The 22,475-nt window shown below is 42.2% G+C and overlaps 1 protein-coding gene across 1 annotated transcript in view; it reads left to right on the forward strand.

Moving 5' to 3' along the window:
• Positions 1-3,447: 3,447 nt before the first annotated feature.
• LOC119421895 (rho-related GTP-binding protein RhoN) overlaps positions 3,448-22,475 on the forward strand; it is a 45,416-nt gene continuing 26,388 nt past the window's right edge. Inside the window, exons 1-2 of the mRNA XM_037689261.1 lie at positions 3,448-3,680; positions 3,875-3,962. Coding sequence (XP_037545189.1) covers positions 3,579-3,680; positions 3,875-3,962 — 190 coding nt within the window. The 5' untranslated portion in view covers positions 3,448-3,578. The remainder of the gene's footprint in view (positions 3,681-3,874; positions 3,963-22,475) is intronic.

Consider the following 22,475-nt stretch of genomic DNA (forward strand, 5'->3'; position numbering starts at 1 on the left):
AGTCGCGCGCTGCTGTGTGGACGGAAGCTGCGTTTCACCAAAAATAAGAGCTGCAGGATCCTGAGCACGCCCTGTATGGCAAGCCCTTGGCATATTTAATATCAAGTGACGAGCTCTGAATGTGCAGAGATGCATTTAATGGTCAATGTAACGTAAAGAATAACATTTCAAACGGAAAGTAAATACTTTTTTTTTTTATTAAATCTTGCAAACCCTGTTTATTATTCAAATTGTACAGTTTTGTTTGTAGCTCAAGTCAAAAGCTTCATTTGCAAAACTAAAACTTTTTCAAGCAGAAGTCTTCATGAACTTTTGGTGATGTCCATATCTGAATCCTTTGAATGACTCTATAAAAAGACGACAGGAACCAACAGAAGTCGTCTCAGGGCACCGAACAGAAACATTCACATACACATAAAAGCTCATTAATAAAAGTTTATTATCTAAGGAACGAAGCAGACGCGTTGAATCTTTGTTTTGTCACAGTCTCCCATGTTGAGCAAGCACGAAGGAGACAGTGGAAAGAAAAAACTCCCTTTGCACAGGAAGAAACCTCCAGCAGAACCAGGCTCAGGACGAGCGGCCACCTGCTTCAGCCGTCTGGGTTTGAGAAGAACAGGAAGTAGAAACAGGTCCAGGTGAACTTTCTATAGGAGGAAAGACAAAAACCATGTTCAGATGGAAAGAATTACAAACACAAACAGGTAGAGCAAGTAAAGAAGCAGCAGAGTGAGGAAATGTGGTCAGTTTGTCCTCCAGCAGTATAAGACTATAGCAGCAGAGCTAAAGGATCGCTCACCCAAGCCGACCCTAACTATAGGATTTATCAAAAAGGAAAGACTTAAGCCTAATCTTCAAGCTGCACTGACAGAACCTGGAAGTTGGTTCCACAAGAGAGGAGCCTGATAAATGAAAGCTCTTCCTCCCATTCTGCTTCTGGAAACTCTAGGAACCACAAGTAAACCTGCAGTCTGAGAGCGAAGACAGTGGTTCTTTTTGTTTTCAACCCAACATTTCACCTATCTAATCATAAATGCATCCTTTAGTTAGAATGAACATTGCAGATACAACCAAACTGTTTAATTTATGAAAAAGCATCTGAACTTGTTAAAAATGGCTGAAAGAGTCAGTTTCTGGACAATTAAAGTGAGCTTGTGAACATTTTGGGTTTAAAAACAAATGTTTTCCTTCATTTGGTGCACAGATAGTGTCATATGTAATATGTATGTAATATCATTTACTCAAATGAAGTTGAATTGTATTCTAAAATCTAAGCCAGCTGTGAGAACGTTGCCTTTCCTGATCCGGTCTTGTAGGTCTTCTCTGCATGAATGGCAGCAGATGTTTTTGGTCTGCTTCCCTTTTCTTTACGTCTGGGTTTGTAGAAACAAAGTTCTGGGGTTTTGCCGAATGCCCCTCTTGCAGCTCTTCCTCATTTTAGTTCTGTTTTTCTGTTCAGAGCGCTCAAAAGTCCAGAGTCATTCAGACAGAAGGGTTTTCTGCCACGTGTGGCCTGAGAACAGACGAGTGTTAGAAGTTAGAGAAACTATGGACCAGAGGAGTCACAATCAGTTACAAAAATTAAAAACTTGTCCACGCCAAGCGCCGATTTCAGTGGAAACATTAACTCCAGTCAGAAAGCTGACATCTTTTCTTGGTTGCAGGTTCATCAACAAGAGTTTGGTTGGTTTCGTTTGTTGCTCTCTCCACATCAAAAATTAAAGATTACTGAAAATTTTTTTACTTTTTTCTGGCTTCAACGTTAAACTGTCATGAGAGGCCTGCACTAAATGAAGCATTTAGTAATTTTTTTAAAGCAAAGTGAGAAACGATAAAAAGTATTTTACATTTAAAATATCTTAGGGGGCCAGATAAGATGTTAACAAGGGCCAAATTTGGCCCACGGGCCTTGACTTTGAAGCTTTCGACCTTGACCTCCCTAAGTGGCTTCAAACATCTGTTCCTGGGAAAAACCAATGCAGATACGTTCTTGTTTTTATTTTTATACACCGCCTTACAACCTAGCTGTTTTTATTTTTTCCTTTTAATTACCATTTTATTTTCACTTGTTAATAAAAAAAAAATCTCAATTTGTACACATCCTTTATGATTGTCTAATGTTGTCATCACTCTTTGTTAAAATCAGGTCTCTCTTGTAAATGAGTCCCCGAGGGTCAATTAACCCATTTAAATAAAGGTTGAATGAATGAAAAAAAGACTAAAACCTGAAAGTGGATATCATTTGGTCAAAAATATAATTAGTAATACAACAATTTTCAGTCAGGTCATCTGGACAGTTTCTTATTTTTTTTTCTGAAACGTTTCACCTTCCATCCAGAAGACTTCATCAGTCAAGGAAACACACAACACAAAACCGATTCTTCCCGCAAACAGCTTACTTCAAAGTGGAACAAACCAGTTATGTTGGTGCTAAGATGGTGTCTTTGGCACGCCCCCTCCTCCTGTGCCGGCCCTCTCCCTCATCGACAGTCATGTCAAACTGGTTCAAAACCGAAAAGGTCCATGCTCAGCCTAACCTGGATTATTGAGCATGGACCTTTTTGGTAATTAGTAATATTTTAATATAATCTTAGTTATTTTACTTAAACAGTAGGTAACGAGTTACTACATACAAAAAGTCTAAGTCATAAATGAATGATCCAACATCCATTTATTATTTTTTTTTTTTTATTTTGTTGCTAATTTGGAGGTTCAAATGAAGCAACAAGACTGACTTGGAGTCAATGATGAGAGACAGTTTGTGTCCACCAGAGGGCGCTGTCGGCCTGCAGCCATGAAGAGGCTCCTCCAGCTCCACAACCTGAGCTGTCACGTGACGTGACGTCACTGATACGGACTCTCATTCAGAAAAATGCTCGGACTCACAATAAATATATAAATAAATATATAAATAAATATATAAATTTAAAAAATATATATATGCTCGGACTCCTGAGTTTTAAAGAAAATCCGCTGAAAAAGGCATTTAACTCGAAATACCCGCTTTGATTTTTTTTTTTTTAACTCAAGACATTTACTTTTTAAGTACAGGTCAAATTAACTTTTATTGTTTGCATTTTATTAAAAAAGTTACCTTTCCTAACGCAATCCATTATGTTAAAAAGAATAAACATTAGTCAACTGAAAAAGGAAAAAAGGTAAACATTTATTTACAAAGAAACACTTTAAATTTGTATTAGATTATGTGTATTTCTGAGTATTGATGGTTTTACGCGCATTGGTTTGTTTTAGTCTCTTTTTTATTTACTCTTAAATGAAGAGAAGGAGGCCACCTTAACTTCATCTTGACGCGCACTCTGATGGGTGTCACGCGTGGACACGAGGAAGGCGTGGTCAGCAATGAAAGCAGAGCTCCAGCGTCCTTCATCAGTCTGTCTGCGGGAACCGGGGACGCGGCTGCGCGCCCGAGTGGACACGCCTGGATAAAGAGCGCACGGGTGCTGCGCGTCAAGTGGATCCTTCTTTTCAGTTCTCACTCCTCGACTCCTCCTCTCGGATGTTGGATGCGGTTGTCCCCCGCGTCAAGGACCCAGCACGTGTGACGGACTAACCCCACCATGGAGGCTGTGGGCAGCCGCTGCAAGATCGTGGTGGTCGGGGACACGCAGTGTGGGAAAACGGCGCTGCTGCACGTTTTTGCCAAGGACTGTTACCCAGAGGTGGGTTCATATGAAAACCTCTGAACTTTTCTCGTGTCACTGAGATGTGGGGACAAAACAGCTGAACTTTAGCTGGTTAGATGATCCACCTGCCTGGAGGAACTCAGCCCTGAAGAAGAATTGACTGCAGATAAATGTTCTTTTCATATATTAAGGTTATTCTGGTCTAACTCCAACACATCTTCTGTTTTCAGAACTACGCGCCCACAGTGTTTGAAAACTACACAGCCAGTTTTGAGATCGACAAACATCGGATTGAGCTGAATATGTGGGACACGTCAGGTGAGATACTTACTTCACTTTGTTGGTGCCTTTTGACAGGAAACCAGAGGAAAGCTCAACGGATGTGACTGAAGCCGAAACGCTCTTGTTTTGTCTCATCAGTTTTAGGAAATGTGAGGTTTGTCAACACATTTAGACAAATGATCCGTTTTTGTGTTTGTTATTATGATTCAAAATGCCACGGCTCTTGTGCGCAGACAGTGACGCACGTTGATCTTGGAGTTCATCTTGAATAGCTCTGGACTGTTTCTTTTCCACTCTGTCTGATCAACCCGGGGTCGCATTTTCTCTTGCATCCACGTCCAGGGAAGTTGGCTGCAGTCCCACAAACCTTATAGTTTTTACTACAGTTGGCAGCTGCAGCCAGAGGAAGATGTTAGCCCTGACCTTTAACCTGGATGTCTTTCTGAGGCCCTCATGGCTCTCTCCTTTGCTTTCTCTGCTGTTCGGCGAGGCGCTCACAGCCAAACCAAACCCGTTTGTTCACTTTAAAAAAGGCTGATTAAAAGCTTGAAGCCACCTGTGGTTCTAATTTAGGTCAATTACTTTGAATGCACGGATTAATAGTCACTTCAAGAATACCAACAAGTCTTGACATTTCTTTGCAAAATAAACACCAAACCCTTTGTGCCTCAATTAATTTGTGCACACTAAAGGCGCACAGCCATGCATTCAAATATTGATTGAACTGAATGAAAAATGAATCATTTCTCTGAGCTGTGAGGGCAGCAGCAGATTTATCTGCCTCTCTGGGCACCTTTAGGTGCTGGCATTAAATCAGAACCACGCTGCCCGTTCCAAAGTGTGACCGTGAGAGAGCTGCCTTCATTCCTCTCGTGCAACTTTTACACCCGTCATCCCTCTGACGAATAGCTCTGACCCGGCCACCTTCGCATGTTTCGTTTCCCCCCTTTAGTCTGGCATTTATGGCTGTTGTCTTTGGGGGTGGGCGTCTGTGCCAGCCGGGTTCTTGTGTTTGCATTCCTTCCAGTTCAGTCCACTGTGTGTGGCTGACTCTTCCCATGCTCTGGGTCAGGCGACTCTGCTGTGGGGGGGTTGAGGGCATGGATAATGCATACAGGATGAGCCTGGAGGGATCAGTAATTGCTCAAACTGTTTAAACGTTTTCGTCATTCCTCAGATGAAAGCAGGTTTGCAGCCGGGTTGGGTCAAATGTTTAACTGCCACATGCTTTCATCGCGCTGAACGTGAATTCTTGTACGTTTTGACTTAATGAGTCGTTTATGAAAATAAGGTTTCGAGAGTTTATGCAGCTGGCCAATCCACCTCCCTCATAATGACTTCAGCTGATGGCTTTTTGTGATGTTTTGTTATTTCAGGGGCTTTCCCTGCAAAAAAAAGTAAATTACAAACCAGAATTCCAGCTGGTGGTGACACCAGCAGAAGATGCAGCTTGAACTGTGAGTCGGTCTGGTTCTTCTCAGTTTAGATGGATTTAATGATCTGAACTACCGTATTTTCCACTGTGCACGTCACACCGCCGTATACATCGCATCAGTGCAAAAATGTCTAATAAAGTGGAAAAAACATAAATGCGTCGCATCTATTACGCGTCACCGCTGACAACCTGGAAACGTGGGCCGGAGTTGTGCCAGAAATCTATTGGCTGCCAAATGGCGGCTGCGGGAGCGTGCACGGGATGACTTTAACAGTAATTTAACAAGATTAACACTTAAAAACAATATTTGTTTGCTCAAAATTATAGTAAAGATGTGTCTTCGTTTGACTTTTCCTTAATAAATGCACTTTGACGGTCAAATCAGCTGCATTTCACAAGCCGATTCGCGGCCGCTGGAGCGTGCACGGGAGGACTCGCTGTGCATTTCTTCGAAATTTAACAAGATAGCCACCTAAACACAATAATTTGTTTGCTCGACGTTATAGCAAAGGTGCGTCTCAGTTGAACTTTTATTTAATAAACGCACTTCACTGGTCAAATTAGCTGCATTTCACCGAGGTGGTGCAGCGAAAAGAAGCTGATTTTACTGTTGCTCCAGGCGAACTGGACAAAGGTGGCAGCCTATGGCAAGCCAATTGTATCATTAATAGCCACTTTTACCTATTACATGACACGACATGCCATTCTAATCAACTGCCATCTAGCGGCTGAAAATGGTAGTGTTCAATATTTTCAGTCTGAATGAATGAAAACGGTCATATCTCCGCCAAAAATTGGTTTATAAATATGCAAAAAATCCATAAAGACGTTGTTTCGGTGTATAAGTCACAGGGCATGCAAATTATGCAAAAACCCTGCAACTTATAGGCCAAAAAATACGGTACTCAGACTCCACAAGTCAAAGAAGCCGAGGCAGATGAGCAGTGAAACGGCTGGACGCTCCTCTGATCTCTTGTTTGTGTCCGCTTAAATGTCTCATGACCCGCTGAACAGATTTCTATCAAAAATCCCAGAAAATAATCGTTTGTGCATAACTGTTGGAGTCGACCTGATTCGAGGTAAATGAAAGGCAGCAGGTGACGTGCGTCCCTTCAGGAAGTGCTCGGCTCTTAATTTCTATTTTGACCACAAACATTCCCAAACCTCCGACCATCTTCCAGGATAAACGATGGGAGTATTTTTATGCTGAGTCGTGAAAGAATGTTGTTTTTTCTCCAACCTCCTGTCGACCCGGAGAGTAAATCTGCCAGTCACTCGGGTTGAAGTCCTCTGGGGCCCCGGGGCCCGCAATTAGACTTCCTTATCTCCCAGTCGGGGGAGGCTAATGATACACTGGGAATGTTGTGCTTCTGTGCATCTTTAAAGCCCTGAACCACCTTCAGTGAAGTCGGGCTTTAATCTTCAGTCAGGATCTGGCTAGTTCACAACAAACATGATGTCACCCAGCCCATGGGGTGTGTGTGTGTGTGTGTGTGTGTTCAGAGGTCCTTGTGAGGGGAGCCATTATTCACAGTAAACACAGATGTTCATATTTTCTCTCAACAAGACAATAATTGCTCACACTCGGATGAAAATGGCTTTCATCTGTAGAAAATCACCCGTCTTCCATCATCGCTCATTTAGGAACAGAATTTTTTATTTTACTGCTTCACCTTCTTCTCTGCCGGCTCCTCGTGTTACCAGTTAGCGAAATATCTCATGAGCCACAGATTACAATGAAACTTTCAGCAGGTGATCTTTGGATAAACCGCTGTTCAACTTCGAAGCCTTAAAACTTCCGTCAGGAAGAAGCTGGCTGCTTCAAAATTACAGGGCGTCTTTAAGCATCTCATGCGGAGGTGCTGCCGGAGGTTCAGGCTTGTACGTGCACAACTTGCAGGTACAGCGGTCACGGACATTTTCAATGTTAAGTCAATGGGGGCGCGAGTCGCTCACTCCATGGCCTTTTGTGACTTGTATGAAAACATGACGACTCATTCACCTTTTGGAGTTCAAACCACCGAGATGAGATTTGGTGTGGTAGTTGTTGAGAGTCGTCCCTAAAACATAATCTGAGCGCTAACTGATCTATTGTCAAAATGCCTCATCAACCACGGAATGAATTTTAATGAAACTCTTAATCGCTAGTTTTACATCTTCAACTGATTAACGATTGAAGTCAGTCCAATTCAAGATGGCCACCACAGCTAATCAACCTTGGCTAACAGAAAATAATAAATAATGCAGACAGTTTTATGGAAACCGAGTTAAAATTTAGCGTGAAGGTAGCTGAGAGTCATTTGAAACCTGTTTCAAGCGCTAACAGATCAAGTGAAAATCGCAGCATTTCAATCGAGACGTGTCTTTTTGTCTTTAATGACGCGGATCGGTGCAACTTGTCTCATATTTGGGATTAGAGTTCAACGTGCAGGCGCCTCCGCACCTTTTCAGAAACCGATCCGGGGCCTGAACAAAAGAACAAAGTTAGGGGTAACAGAGCTGCACAGTTTGTCTGTTTTTGTTCGTTTCCTGCCCAGCGGCTCCACGACGATCCACCTGACATTTTCATGCGCTCAATTTTCCACCTGCTCTTCCCAAACCACCGTCTTTTTCAGCCCCATCATGCCTCTGGTTTTCTTCTTCCATTCTCAGACCTCGTTAGAACATTGTCTCCTCTTTAATTGCTGCCAGCGTCTGACTCCGTCCACAAACATTATCGATCGTGGCTGGAGCCCAGGCTGTTGCGTTGTTCTCGGCTCTTCCGGTAAGGTTTCACCGTGAGACCAGTGAAACGTTTCCCAGCACTTTTATTGCAACATGGAAGTCGGTCATTGATCGTTTTGGTTTGAACAATTCCAGCATCTCCTCGAGGTCTGACGTGGAGCTGCGGGTCTTAACTCAAACACAGATGTTTCTGGATGTGTGTGTCTTTATCACCTGCTGCTGAGGGCAAAACACTCATGTTTGTAGTGTTAGCAAAATATCACTGCAGCCACAGATTCAGTGGAAGCCACTGAGTGCAGTCACCATGAAGAGTTTACAGAAGGCGGATATTTTAATGAAGGATTCAGAAGTTTTAGTTGTTTTTGGTTCTCCTGAAACTTTAGACTATGAAAAATGTTGGATTGTGTACCTGGATTATTGAGCATGGACTTTGTTGTTTAGACCAGGGGTGTCCAAAGTGCGGCACGAGGGCCATTTGTGGCCCTTTGAGTGATTTTGTAAGTCCCACAACTGCAATTTAAGAATGGTGTAATTTTAGCTCACGGGCCTTGACATTGATGCTGCTGTAGACCTTCTGCAAATTTAATGTTGATACTTTTTATATATTAAAAACATTAAAATATATTTTTTAAAAAGAGCAATTACAACTACCATACAAACTTTTGGCTATAATACACTTTTTGTTCCATTTCATGGTTCAAAGCACCACAAAGCTTTACTGACTTCTATCAGAAAGTTGACTTTTGGAGCATCATTCATAAAACTTGCTTAAATAAAGTGTTAAAGTGGCATAATCAACATACAAGTCAATTTATTTTATTCGTGTCTCTTCAAACCTTCTCTGAATCTGTTTGAGCGACTGCCAGCTGTGCAATTATTTTTTTCTTTCAGCACTTCCATAACTTTTTTGGGCCATCCATGATCCAAACCCTTTTTAATGCCTGTTTTTAAAGAACAGCCACCTTTTGTTAATAAGAACAGCCTAAAATTAACTATTCAAGCACAAAAAGATAAAACACAATACAGTAGATCCTCGTTTATCGCGGGGGATCCGAACCCTAAAACCCCGCAATAAGTGGAAAAACAACAAAGTAGGAATTGTAGTACAAGTAGTAGTTTATACTAGTGTGTGTGTGTGTGTATATATATATTATTAGTATTATTATTAGTGTTGTTGTTGTTGTTGTTGTTGTTGTTGTTGTTGTTGTTGTTGTTTTTAAGGCATTTGAAACCCTTCCCACAATGTTTCTAAACGCTCTAAAAGAGACAGAATGTCATGATTTCAGCTTCCTGCCTCCGCTGCTCTCATCCACCTGCAAGCGCTCTTGGCCACGCCCACATTTCTGCTCTGCACGGAGATCAGCTGTTCAGCTGCAGGAGGAAACTGAACCTGCAGTATGGGCTGCACAAAGGTGCAGGAGGTGCTAAATAATTTATTTTAAATAAAAATTCCATGCCGATCGTGCCGCTCATCCATCAATCAGCCAATTGTGTGCCATGTCCAATTTTTATTTTGAAAACCACGATAGAGCGAGTCCGCCATAAACGAACCGCGAAGTAGCGAGGGACTACTGCAGACCTGACGAATCAAATGAACTAAACCATTTTATCAATTAATATAATATACAATATGCTTACGAAGCTTTTAATGTTTTGGATCTACAACAACAGAATTTCGTCTCCACCAAAATTAATTAACTTTTGTCCTTTTCTCCAATTTATTGTTCACATTGAGTTAAAAATGGGAAAAAAAGCAAAAATTATGTACACATTAAAAAAAATTAATCAATTTAAAAGTTTGTGGCCTGCGAGTTTTGCCAGTTTTGGCCCACGCATGCAGAAGTTTGGACACGCTTGCTGCCTCACGCTGCAGTCGTCATGTGATGGAGATGGATGTCTGCGTTTCAATGAGCTCTTTAAGCAACTCAAGCTGTCAAACCTTAAAATGTCGATGTAGCTCAGAGATAACGTGTCTGAGGCCGTTGGGGACGACAGTCGGTCCTCCTGGGCCCCGCTGGTCGTCAGCCAGTCTGGGTTTCCACTCTGCCCCAGGGTTTAATGCACTTGTGCAGGAAAAAGTGCCTGAAAGAGTCCCAGTAGGCCTGACCTGAGACCAGTATCATTCCAAGACGTAGGCACGCTCTCACGTGTCCAACTCCGGGCAGGCCGGGATTCCCCAAAAGTTCCTGCAGAGGTTTTCATTTCGACTCTCACCAGGCGTGACTCGGCTGAACGTCTTGTGTGAAGTCATGCAAAGCTCACGCTGAAGAAGAAACTCACGTGAATCTTGTCATGGCAGTTGTGCAGTTCCCTCTGTTTGTCTGTTAGCAAAATATCCACTGAACCGGTGAACAACTGGTTGACTTTGGGAGTCCACTGGATTCAAGGCAACCATTACAGTGACTCAAACAAACAAACAAACAAACAAACACGGCCATAAGTCGACCCGTTTTACAGAGACTTGAATCGGCCCGATTTGCTCCAAGCGCTAACGGCTCTTTTCTCGAACCAACACCTGAAGTTGATTGTTTTTGAGAAAACGTTAATAAATCTTCTAAGGATCGAAGCACCTCCTCACTACGTCTGAATTCATAAGAAAATGTCAGATTGTTCATCCTGTAGTATTGGAGTAATTTAGTTTCTCTTAGAAAACCTGTTTTTTGAAGTTTTACTGTTAAATTTGTGAGGAATATTTTACATTTTAAATACAAATTTTACTTGCGTTTGACCTTTTGAGACCAGTCAGTAAATACAGAATTAGCATTTTCTGTGAAAAATCAGTGTGAGCGCTGAATGAGTGCCGAAATGTAGTGAAGATGCTGAAACTGAGTTGTTGATATTAAAAGCAAAACACTAGCTAAAGGAACCAAAACCCTAGCTAAAAGCCAAAAGAAGCAACATGCTAGTTAATTTAAGAAAGAAAGGCTAGCAATTAGCGTAGCACCGCTCCATGTGTCGCAGCACCATCAGTTGACGGGGTAGCGTAGTAAAAGGTTAAAGTTTAAAAGTAAAGTAGCAAAAGGCTAGCTAAAAGCTAAACATTTCAAAATGCTAGTTGCAGAGTAAACAAAGGCTTAATGTTCAAAGTAGCAGACAGTAGCTAAAATAAAAAGGTAGCAAAAGGTTAGCTGAAAATTAAAAATGGCCAACGGCTAAATAAAAGCTAAATATTGTAGTTAGCTAAATGTAACAAATGGTTAGCTAAAAGATAAATGTAACAAATGGCCTCATAAATGCTAAAATTAACATAACAGTAGCTAAAAGGCAAAGTTTCAAAAGGTTGGGTAAAAGAAGCAAAATTCTAGCTAAACATTAGACGTAGCAGAACAGTAGCAAAAGGCTAATTAAGATAAGCAGAATGGTAGCTAAAGGCTAGCTAAAAACAAAAAAGTAGCCTAAGCAGAAAATGAAAATAAACTGAAACGGATTTTTGAAAGAACTCAAGCGATCGCGTTTTATTTCTTAGAGGAAAGTGTAAATGTAAAATCCTTTGAAATGTATAAAAAGCACGTAAAGAGTCACAGCACCATCTCCCCCAACGAGCCGAATGTTTGGATTCACGAACAGCTGAAATGCCGCAAAGCATGCTGAAAGTGCAAACTCAACAAACAGGAAATGAACATACAGCATCAACAGGAGATGGACATGGCTGTCAATCTCCAGATCACCACTTCCAGTGTGGTCTGAGGACCCCCCTCCTCCACCCATGCAACCCTCCAACATTCCTGATCACTTTATGCTCCTTAGCTCCACGTTGAGTGCAGCGGGGCGTCCAGCGGCCTGTAAAAACACTCAGAGTTTAGTGGGCTCGCAGATCCTCCACACTTTTCCCACTTGATTAATTTTTAATGACGGTGGGTGATCTAAACCCACGACTCGGAGCAAAAATAAAATCGACGGACTCTTGCCTCTGAACGTTCATCTCAGAGAAGGACGCTCCGAAAAAGATCCGATACGAGCCGAGGAACAACCAGGAGGCAACTATCTCCTTTTAGCTCGTACAGTTGCTGAACTGGGCCTTTCTGGATCACTCCACTTAATGGCTGTGTTTAAATCAGTGTTTTTATTTACCTTAAACTTAGCGAGCTCTGATTTTTATTAGTTTTTTCGAGATACAAACACAAACGATAAATGCATTTTTTTTCTCGTCCTGAAGGGAGAATGACGAAATTCTTGCAAGTGTTGTTCAAAAGCCTGAATGAATGCACAGAAGGGGAACTTTAAAAGTTGTTGCTACTCACTGCCTGAGCAGCCGGAGGCGACAACTGTCTGAATGAAACCTGTTTGGATGATGCAAAGAAGAAAAGATGATCTGCCCTGAGGAGGAGTGACGGTTTCAGGTAATGAGTAAACAGAAGGAGCACAAGGTGGAGGAGCTGCAGCTGATTCTCTATAAATAGACGTATTGAATGCCGTAAAGCTTTAATTAAAATATTAATTTTGCAATCTTTCAAAGTGTCCCAGAACTTGCATGACTGGATTTAAATGGTCCTAAATGCTAAACGTGCGTATAATAAAACGATCCCAACCTGAATAAAACCTTTAACCTTTATTAATGCTCAAAATTTCTGCTCTCTTATGATGAGTAAAGAAGTTCAGGATGTTGCTAATTCGACTTCAGACTGTTGGAATCACGAGAAAATCATCTGGCACTAAGATCACATAATTTATTTTGAGAGTTATGCTTTTATTTTGGCACAGATTCCAGTATTTAATGAAGTAATATTTGGGGGCAGTTCTGCTTTGTGTTTGGAGAAGGACGGCTTCATTCAAGTCCAGCGTTGGGACTTTAGTTGTGCAAAATATTTCAACATAGTAGTTGTAGTCCTAATTTGGCTCAGAATATCTTTGAATAAATTAAAAATGAAAATATGTAAAACGCACAGCTCAAGTTTGTAAATCATGCAAAGAAAACTACCAAGGACTCAGGGTTGACTGAAAAATGTTGATTTACAGGCTGAACATTTAGGATCGTTTTTCACCTCTTTTTGTGGGCGGAGCTTCTTTCCCCTAGATTATCTTACCTAAATGTGGATTTTATTCAACACCTAAATTTGGTTTTAAATTTATAGTAAGCTTTCTCTTTTCATGCTAATTTCTTTGGACATTTTTATGGTAGCTTAGTCTTTTCAGTAGTATTGCACAGTACAACTTGGTACATACTTGGTACAAATGGTAAATGGACTGTATTTATATAGCACCTTTTTATCTAATCAAGAGACTCAAAGTGCTTTACAACAATCTGTGCCCTCATTTACCCATTCACACAGCACTCTACTAGACCCCGACAAAGATAATCTGAATCTGTAGAGACTTATCAGTGCTTTAGATCGCATTCATTCACCGATGGGACACACGTCGGAGGCAGTGGGCGGTTCATTGTCTTGCCCAGGGACACTTCGGCACGTGACTGCTGGTGGAATCAAACCCCAACTCTCCCACCGGGGGACGACTGCTCTGACCACTCGGCCACAGCCGCCCCAAATAAACAAAAATAGATACTTACCTTTTGCACATCCCAAACTTACAGGGTAAGTACCCAAAACCAAAAGGTGCATTCTTTGAAAATACTGGGTACGTACCATGGAAGTACCATGGAAGTACCATAGAAGTACCATGGAAGTACCCTGTATTAACATGGTAAGTAGACTGGATAACAAGTCACTTCATAATACAGCCCCGTACCCTGCAAGTACCAGGTATGTACTGAGCTAAAATACGTTAGTACCATCTTTAAAACCCTAAAAACGTTCCTGAAAAAGGAAAACAATTACTGTATTTTCCGCCGTATAAGTCGCATCAGTCCAAATATGTCTAATAAAGTGGAAAAGGACATAAATACGTCGCTTCGCCGTGTAAGTCGCATCGATTATGCATCACCACTGATGCGTTGCATTTGTTACGCGTCATCGCTGACAATCCAGAAACGTGGGCCAGTGTTGTGTTGAAAATCGATTGGCTGACAAATGGCGGCCACGGGAGCGTGCACGAGAGGACTTTAAGAAGATTAACACTTGAATACAATTATTTGTTTGCTCATATTTATAGTAAAGGTGTGTCTCAGCTGAACATTTCGTTAATAAATGCACTTTAATGGTCAAATCGGCTGCATTTCACCAGGGCGGCGCGGTGAAATGCAGCCGATTTGACATTTGCTCCAGGATTTCCGGAGCGAGATAAAGGTGGCTTAGTATGGCAAGCCAAGAGTCTCATTAATAGCGACTTTTACCTATTAATGAGACTCTTGGCTTGCCATATTAGTCCAGGGCCCTCTTGTGGCTGAAAATGGTAGTGTTCAATATTGTCCATGTCAGAATGAATGAAATTGTCAGAGCTCAGCCAAAGATTTGGGTTATAAATATGGGAGATAAAAACAAATGCGTCGCTTCACTGTATAAGCTGCAGGCGTGCTAATTTATGCAAAAACTGTGACTTGTACAGCAAAAATTATGATGAAGAGATCTTGACAGGCCAAAAGTCACAGCCCATGTCTCCTGAACGAGCTGGACATTTTGGTACATGGATGACTAAAACAGCACAAATTATCCAGATGCTGCAAAACACATCTGGAACAAAAAAACAGGATGGTGTGAATTCAGAACCAGCATGCACACAGGAACCAGTTGGTGCATTCTCTGCAGATTGTTGCCAGTTTGAAGTTGTTGAAAAGTGAAGACGTTCTTTGTCGCACCACTGTTGTCTGCTTTCTGGAGCTTAATGTCTCGGCTCTTAAACAGTCAAGCTGCAGGTTTAAATCAGACTTTTGAATTATTTCAAAGAACTTGCACAACTCCCGTATGTAGAACCTCGTTTGGTCAGAACTCGTTTTCCTATAAAATGCACAACATTATGGAACTTATTGTCCCCGCTTGTAAAAGCTACACCTGAACTAAAAAAAGTTTGTTTACATGACTAAATCTTGGCTAAAGGAAAATCAAAGATGTGACCATTTTTAATACTCAGATTTTATGGATGAGAAAGTCTTTGTGGGAGTGTTTTAGTGTGATTTACAATTTTTAGCATGTTAGCTGAATGTGAGGATGTGCAAGAATATTAATATAAATTTGGAAGTTGCGTGGTTATTTTGAAACTAGTAGAGAGGAAAATGTTTTGTATTTTTATTGTACCTAGATTTTTAAATTGTTCGTATATTAATGTTTAGTTTTGATTATGAATTTGGAGGTTGTAAGGTTGATTACATGAATATGTAGGCAGGAATACATATTGTATGTATTCTTACTGTATTTAATTGATAAATTGTATTTTAATGCGTAGAAATGCCAAACCAGCGACTGGAGTTGCGAATTAGCTGTAGCTATATACTCTTTGTGCAACGCATCAGTCACAGATTGTTCTGGTCTGTTTGTGTGCATTGTCCCTGTCAAATAAACTAATAATTATAATTATAATATCAGAAACAGTATATACTGTACTGCACCGTCACTCAAGGAGCCAATAATACAAAGTGAAGTAATGCAGAAGAAAAGAGGGTAAACTCATTCGGAGGTGAATTGTTGGGTGTATGTATATTTCATCCTTCGTTTCCTCGTCAGTGTTCTCCATCTCTGATCGGCCATTAGTGACGCCGGCAGCTGGAGCTCTGTGTTGAGGTCACCAGCCGTTAGCGCCCGTGTAGGATGTAAGTTAGGAGGGGGATGGTGGGCAGAAGTCTAATTACCTCCAAGAATATCTGCCATCAGTGACACATAGACGTGCACAGTCGTGCACTGACTTCTCTCCATACCCAGTTTTAAACGCATACAAAATGTCTGGAGCAGCCCACGTGTCCCCCCCATAAATAATGAGGCGAGCACTTCTGGGAGGTCCCAGAGGATGTAAGTCCTGCTCCTTCTGACCTCTCATTTCAGTTAGATGAGCCGGTAAATGTGACCATGGTTACGAGTGGAGATGCGTTCTTTAACCACATCTCAGCCTCCGTTTAATGTCATCTTCATGCTAAGAACAAGGAAAAAAAAAGATATTTATAATATATTTATAATATATAAGCTGCTTAAATAGCCCAGCTGCTGCTGAAAAGCCCTGCACGCAGCTGATAGGCTCCTTCCTGCTTTCATTTAGTTAATGCCCCATTGTAAAAGTCAGAACGATAAGTTATTAGGACGTGAAACTCCACCGGACAGAATTAAAAAAGAAAGAAAAGAAAAAGGGGAGTCATTTAGGACGTTGTAAAAAAATAAAAACCACTTTTAGCTTCTGATGACTCACACTATTTCAGATTTATTACAAGCCCGGCCTTGAAGTGCTGCTACCACAGAGGGCTTTGGCAACAGTCAGAAACTAAAGACTTACCGTTTGTTTGGAAAAGCATAAAGAGACTAACGTATTTAACGAACTGAGAATGTTTTGAGTTGCGCTTCACAAAACTGACTGCAAACAGAAATGTGTGGCGTTCACTTAGATTGACGTTTCTGACAAAAATCTTCTTGAATGAACGTTGCAGTTGTAAAACCTGAAACGATCCCTTCAGCACCGAGACGATGGGAGCCGCTCGAACACGGCTTAGCAATGACAAAATATTTAATAGTCTAGGAAAAAAACGAGCAACTCTTTTGTATTTTCTTTGTATTTTTCCCCAATTTGTATCAAGACGGGTGAATAGCGTGTAGCAGGTTGAACAAATATAGGCCTAAAAGTGTCATATTTGACAGTGTTCAATATTTTTATTCAGAATAATTTCAAATAATGAGCGAAACGTAAGAGCTACCCTAACGTGTGTATCTAACGAGGCTGTTGGTGACATATTGTAAGCAGCATTTCTGACGAGGTTCCGAAATGTCTCAATGTTTGCAACAGTTTTTTAAAATTCCTCTCGAGACTCACCTCCTCTTCCTCCCCATTGCAGGAAATTTGACCACATTTGTAAAAAAACAAGTGAAACTATTTGTCTTTAAAAACAGTCGGAGTCATGAAAGTCTGGAGCTCGTCTTGAACCAGTCTGTTTATGCTGAGACGTTTCATCCTTCATCCAAAGGACTTCTTCAATCTGACAACAAACGGAGTCCCACAAGCAGCTCACTCCCATAGTGGGAAAAAACTGTTTGCTGGTGATAAGATGGCCTCCGGGGCCCGCCCTCTCCCCCGTCAACTCTGAGGCAGCCATACCAAAGTGGTTTAAAATACCAAAGTCAGGTCATCTGGATGGTTTCTTTTTTGCTGAGATGTTTCGTCCTTCATTCAAAGGACTTTGATATTTTAAACCACTTTGGAATGGCTGCCTCAGAGGAGTTGACGGGGGAGAGGGCGGGCCCCGGAGGCCATCTTATGGCCATGGTTCAAAATATCAAAGTCCTTTGGATGAAGGATGAAATGTCTCAGCAAAACAGAAACCATCCAGATGACCTCACTGAACATCGTTAGATTTTTACCTGGATTACTGAGCATGAACTATGGTGTTTTGAACCACTTAGGCATGAATGCCTCAGAGGAGTTGATGGGGGAGAGGGTGGGCCCCGGAGGCCATCTTATCACCAGCAAACTGTTTTGTTTGTTTTTCCCACTATGGGTGTGTGCTGCTTGTGGGACTCAGGTTGTTGGTGGCTCCTCAGATTGAAGAAGTCCTTTGGATGAAGCGCTAAACGTCTAAGCAAAAACAGAAACTATCAGCTGACCTGACTGAACATTGTTGGATTGTGACCTGGATTATTGAGCGTGAACTTTGGCATTCTCAGTTTAGTTTCCATGAGTCAAATTTTCTGGGCAGTTTCTGAATCTATGCGACTCAGAACTGCAGGAAAAACGTGAGAAAACAGACGATTTTTGTTGCACTCTTCCTGAACTCTGTGCTTTGAGCAGCAGGTTTTTTGAGAACCACGGCCTGTTTATGTGCTCGTCTTGCAAAACTGCATTCTTGGTCGTGCACATTATTTTGCTGCCTGCGTCGTGCACATCGTGTCGTTGCGTGCCGCTTTAGAGACTCCTTCCTGAGTGCTGTTCGTCACCTGAGAGACCACCTTTTGGGAGGGTTTGAACGTTTTTCCCCGATTGGGGACAAAACTGAGAGAAACTGATCAAACCGAGACATAAGGAAGAGATTTTGTGACGGAGTTGTGGCAAATAAGCAGAAACGTTTCAAGAACATCTCCATTTTTTGTGGATATGTATGTGCCAACAGGTTGTAGGTCGGGGCTATTCAACTGGCGGCCCGAGGGACAAATCAGGCCCATGGATGAACTCAATTCGGCCCGCTAAATAAAACTAGATTTTAAACCATAAAATAAATTTACTTAATGACAATAAATGCTGGATGTCCAGCCCCTGAGCTCTTGGCTTTCAGTAACTGTGGCCCCCTGAGTAATTTAGTTCAATATCCCTGTTGTAGGCACCGATTCAGTGTTTCCAAATGAAAAACTGGGTAATTTCGCTGCAGCCCTTTGAGAAATCACTCTGAACTCAGCCTTCAGACTGATGGGGTCCAAAATACAAATACATTTTTTATTTCTACCCTTATCTCCTCACAACTCTTGATGAAATTCTTGCACATGAACAAAGCATGGACATCACAGTTCACCAGCATTGTGTGCTGCCATTCAGTCGCCCTTCAGAAACTGGATATGAAATGTTATTTACTTATGGAGATGTTAAAGACGCATGATTTAGTATTTTTATATACAGAATCGTGCAAAAAGCTACTCTATTAATTGCACATCCATTCCTCCGTCTATTATTTGCAGCTTATATAAAAAAACCTTTAACCTCCCGCAACAAAATCCACACAAAGCTGGAAACGAGTTCAATGGAACCTGTTGAACTTCTGCAGCTAAAACACCAAATGTCTGATGGACAGGTGTGACTCTGTTTGAGTTGTTTCTTTCAGTCCTGAGCTTTTGTTTCTCTGCGGACTGGAGGGGCTGCTGAAGGGTGCTGGGGGTGGGAGGCACAATGAGCACATCTGCTGCCCTGAGAAGCTGCTGAAGAGAACCAGGGGAGTGAGAGGTTCAGTCAAGGACAAGTGTGGAAGGAGTGGGCACGATTCGAGAGCAGCAAGCGCTCCGATCGGAAACTAAAGGGGACAAAGGGGAGGAAGGTGCATCTGCATGCTTCCCACTCATCCAGCGCCCCACCCTCAAATGTTGTGGGGTTTGTGGGTTGCACTCTGGGGATCTGACCCGCTCTGGCCATCAGGGAAAAGTTGCACGAATACCACCTGTGTCATGTTTAAACCGTGCACATCTCTAACACGGTCGTCATGGAAAACGTGTTTTTATCCGTTTGTATGAAGAGCTTCAAACTCAACTCTGATGAGGCAGCTCGATGAACTTAATGATCAGAAAACATTTTTTATATTAATATATGACTAAATGTTTTAAACGCGATTAGCTTTTTCTCCAGGTATTGAGATAAGTTAGTCCTTGAGCAGTTTGTGGAGGAATAAACCTTCTGAAGAGGAGGAGAGGCAGGAAAGACGTTTAAAACTCACCTGCACACGCCAACTCTGTTTTCCACCAATAGTTCCTTGGAAAATACGACGGGTTATTATTTACAGCTGCATTTACACACGCTAACACGTAGCAGTTGTGTACTTGTTTTGACCGAGACTCGACTTAACGGTAACTTTTGTGACGCTCCAGTGGGACGAGCTAAACTCCGTCAGCAGGAAATTAAAGGGCGACACTGCATGACCCGATTGTCCTGGTTCTGCTGCTCGTCTGAGCCAGAACTACAAGATGGAAGTAGTGACGACATGTCAGAAACTAAAACTATCACCACCACCACTCTGCAGGACTATTCGTTCATTCAACCTTTATTTAGACGGGTTACTCCCACTGAGCTCAGGGACTCATTGACAAGAGAGACGTGAATTTTAACAGAGTGATGACAACAGTGGACAACGACGACAACAATAGACAAAAAAAAAAACTATAACGTGATGAACACAGCTGTTTAATCTTCTGACATCTGGAAGAAAGAACACTGCATCCAATTAAAAAGATCAGTCAACAGCTTTAATGGAACTGTGGTAAATGTCTAGAAATTATGATGGCCCTTAGGTGTAAATGAACATTTGAAAAAACTGAATAACATTAAGCCAAACTGTATCTCCGTTGTGTGTGTACTGTATATTGTTCTGTTGTTCGGTTTTATGCTGTTAACAAAGTAAAAAAAAAAAAACTTCCTGTTTGGCTTAATGTAATTCAGTTTTTTTCAAATGTAATTCCATTTTTTTAAATAGTTCATTTACACCTTAGGAACACCGTAAGAAATGCTGTTCTTGACAAATTAAACAGGTTTGTTTCAAAGTGACAGAAAAATACTTCAGTCTAGATGTGAGCATTCATTGTTTTAGATGAGTGCCTGATTGTGGGAAAAAATAATATAAGCCTTGCGTTCTTTAAAGGAATGCATATCGCCCTCCGCCTTTCCCGCCAGTTTTAGACTAAGACCTTTGTTTGATGCCAAACGATGGAGTGAAGCTGAATGGTCAAACCTTGAACATAGTTGTGTAATATCACAAGACGCCACACTCGGAGTTTACGCTGTGAAGGACTCTTCGGCTCCTACCGCCTCAAATTTGAGCTCATTTGTAGATTTGAGTGAGCCACGGCTGTTTCTGCGTTGGCTGAGGTCCATCCGCTCTGGCAGCCATCTTTAATTAGACGGGAGATCAAAAAGATAATCAGGATAGTGAATCTGCTGATTCATTAAATTTGTGTGGTGCGTCATGAGATATTTTGCTAACACGTAGACATGGGTGAAAACGTTATCGTCCGCCTTCGTATTTTGGCAGCGGGTGATAAAATCCACGGTGCTTGGAGCGGATGAGTGGTCGTGCGCTTCACCAGGAGTGGAGACCCAAACTAGTCCTGACGGTGAACCATCAGCAGCAGCTTCACCCACCCAGGAACTTTTAAAATGTATTTATTTTTATTTTTCCGCAGTCCACTTCCTCTGCTCTGTGCAGCAGAAACCGACGCAGCAGCAGCAGCTTTGATCAGCTCACTTCAAACGGTCACATTGACTGCTTCAGCCATTCCCAAAGCGAGCCCTTAGTCCCTCCGGGGCGACACCCCCACCTCCAGTCGGTGCCCTCTCTGCAGCATCCGCCTGCTGCTCATCCGAGCGCGAGGAGAGACGGGGAGCCCACATTTCACCTCCACACCTGCACCTTGCTCACACACTTGACAGATCCCATCATTTATGGATGACTTTATTTATAAACAAGATCCGAAGCGCTCGCTTCCTCAACGCTGCTCCGGCTTTTGTGACGGTGAAATTGCACTTGAAGTGGTGCCATGTCTCCCCGGCGGCCTCCTTTGGAGATTGCAAAGTGTGCTCGGGTATAGATAGCTCCATGATAGGGATGTGTTTGGATGGCTATACACTGGAGAAAGTGGAGTTGATGGAGCACAGAGTGTCCTGTTCCACCCACAAGTTGGATTTTTTTCCTCTTTCGTTTACCCACTGCTGACTGGAGCTTTTCTTCTTTCACATCAGAGACGCAGCCGTCAGTGTTTTTATACGTTTGAATTAAAAAACTTCAAGTTTCTAAGGAAGATTGAGAGATGTGTAGGAGTGGCTGTGCAGGATGTGATGGCGTTTTTATAAGAAATGTGCAGTGAACGTGTGAATTGAGCTTTCAGGGCTTGGAGCCTTAACAGACGTGACTTCACGGTGTAACAAAGATCGTTATGGTCTTTAAATGTGGTCAAACAGTGGAAACGGTGCAAAATAAGCACAAATATTCACGTTGGATTGATGTGCAAAGCTGAAAGTACCGTATTTTCTGCACTATACGTCGCTCCAGAGTATAGCTCGTGTCAATCAAAAAAGCATCAAGAGGAGGAAAAAAAAAAACATGTATAAGTCACATTTATTACACGTCACCGCTGACCCCCGGGAAACATGGGCCGGTGTGCCGAAAATGGATTAGCTGCAAAAAAAATCGATTGGTGGCTACAGGCGCATGCACGGGAGCAGTTCTTCAAAATTTAACAAGATTAACACCTAAAAACAATTATTTGTTTGCTTGACATTATAGTAAAGCTGAGTCTCAGTTGAACTTTTCCTTAATAAATGCACGTTAATGATTAAAACGGCTTCATTTCGCCTGGGCGGCGCGGTTGCACTGAGAACAGTCCGTGCTGGTCGCCAGCTGTGCCGGGGTCGAGGGGGGCCCCGTCTCTCCGCTGCGGGACGCAGGGCGCAGCGAGGTGTGTGGTCTGCAGCCCCGGGAAGCGGTGAGGTGCAGACGGGGGGACGCTGTAGAGCCACCTTCGTCCCTGGACTCGTCCAGACCGACCCTGAGCCGGTCACGTTGCACCGCCGCGGAGGCAATGCACCCGGCGGGAGCCAGCCAGACACGTCGGTATGAACGAACATTTAATGCATTAGTCAAAAATTGCATCATGGATAAGGAAATATCTATATCTATC

The sequence above is a fragment of the Nematolebias whitei genome, chromosome 15 (assembly GCF_014905685.2).
Source record: "Nematolebias whitei isolate Nwh7 chromosome 15, NemWhi1, whole genome shotgun sequence".
In the NCBI taxonomy this organism is placed as follows: domain Eukaryota; kingdom Metazoa; phylum Chordata; class Actinopteri; order Cyprinodontiformes; family Rivulidae; genus Nematolebias; species Nematolebias whitei.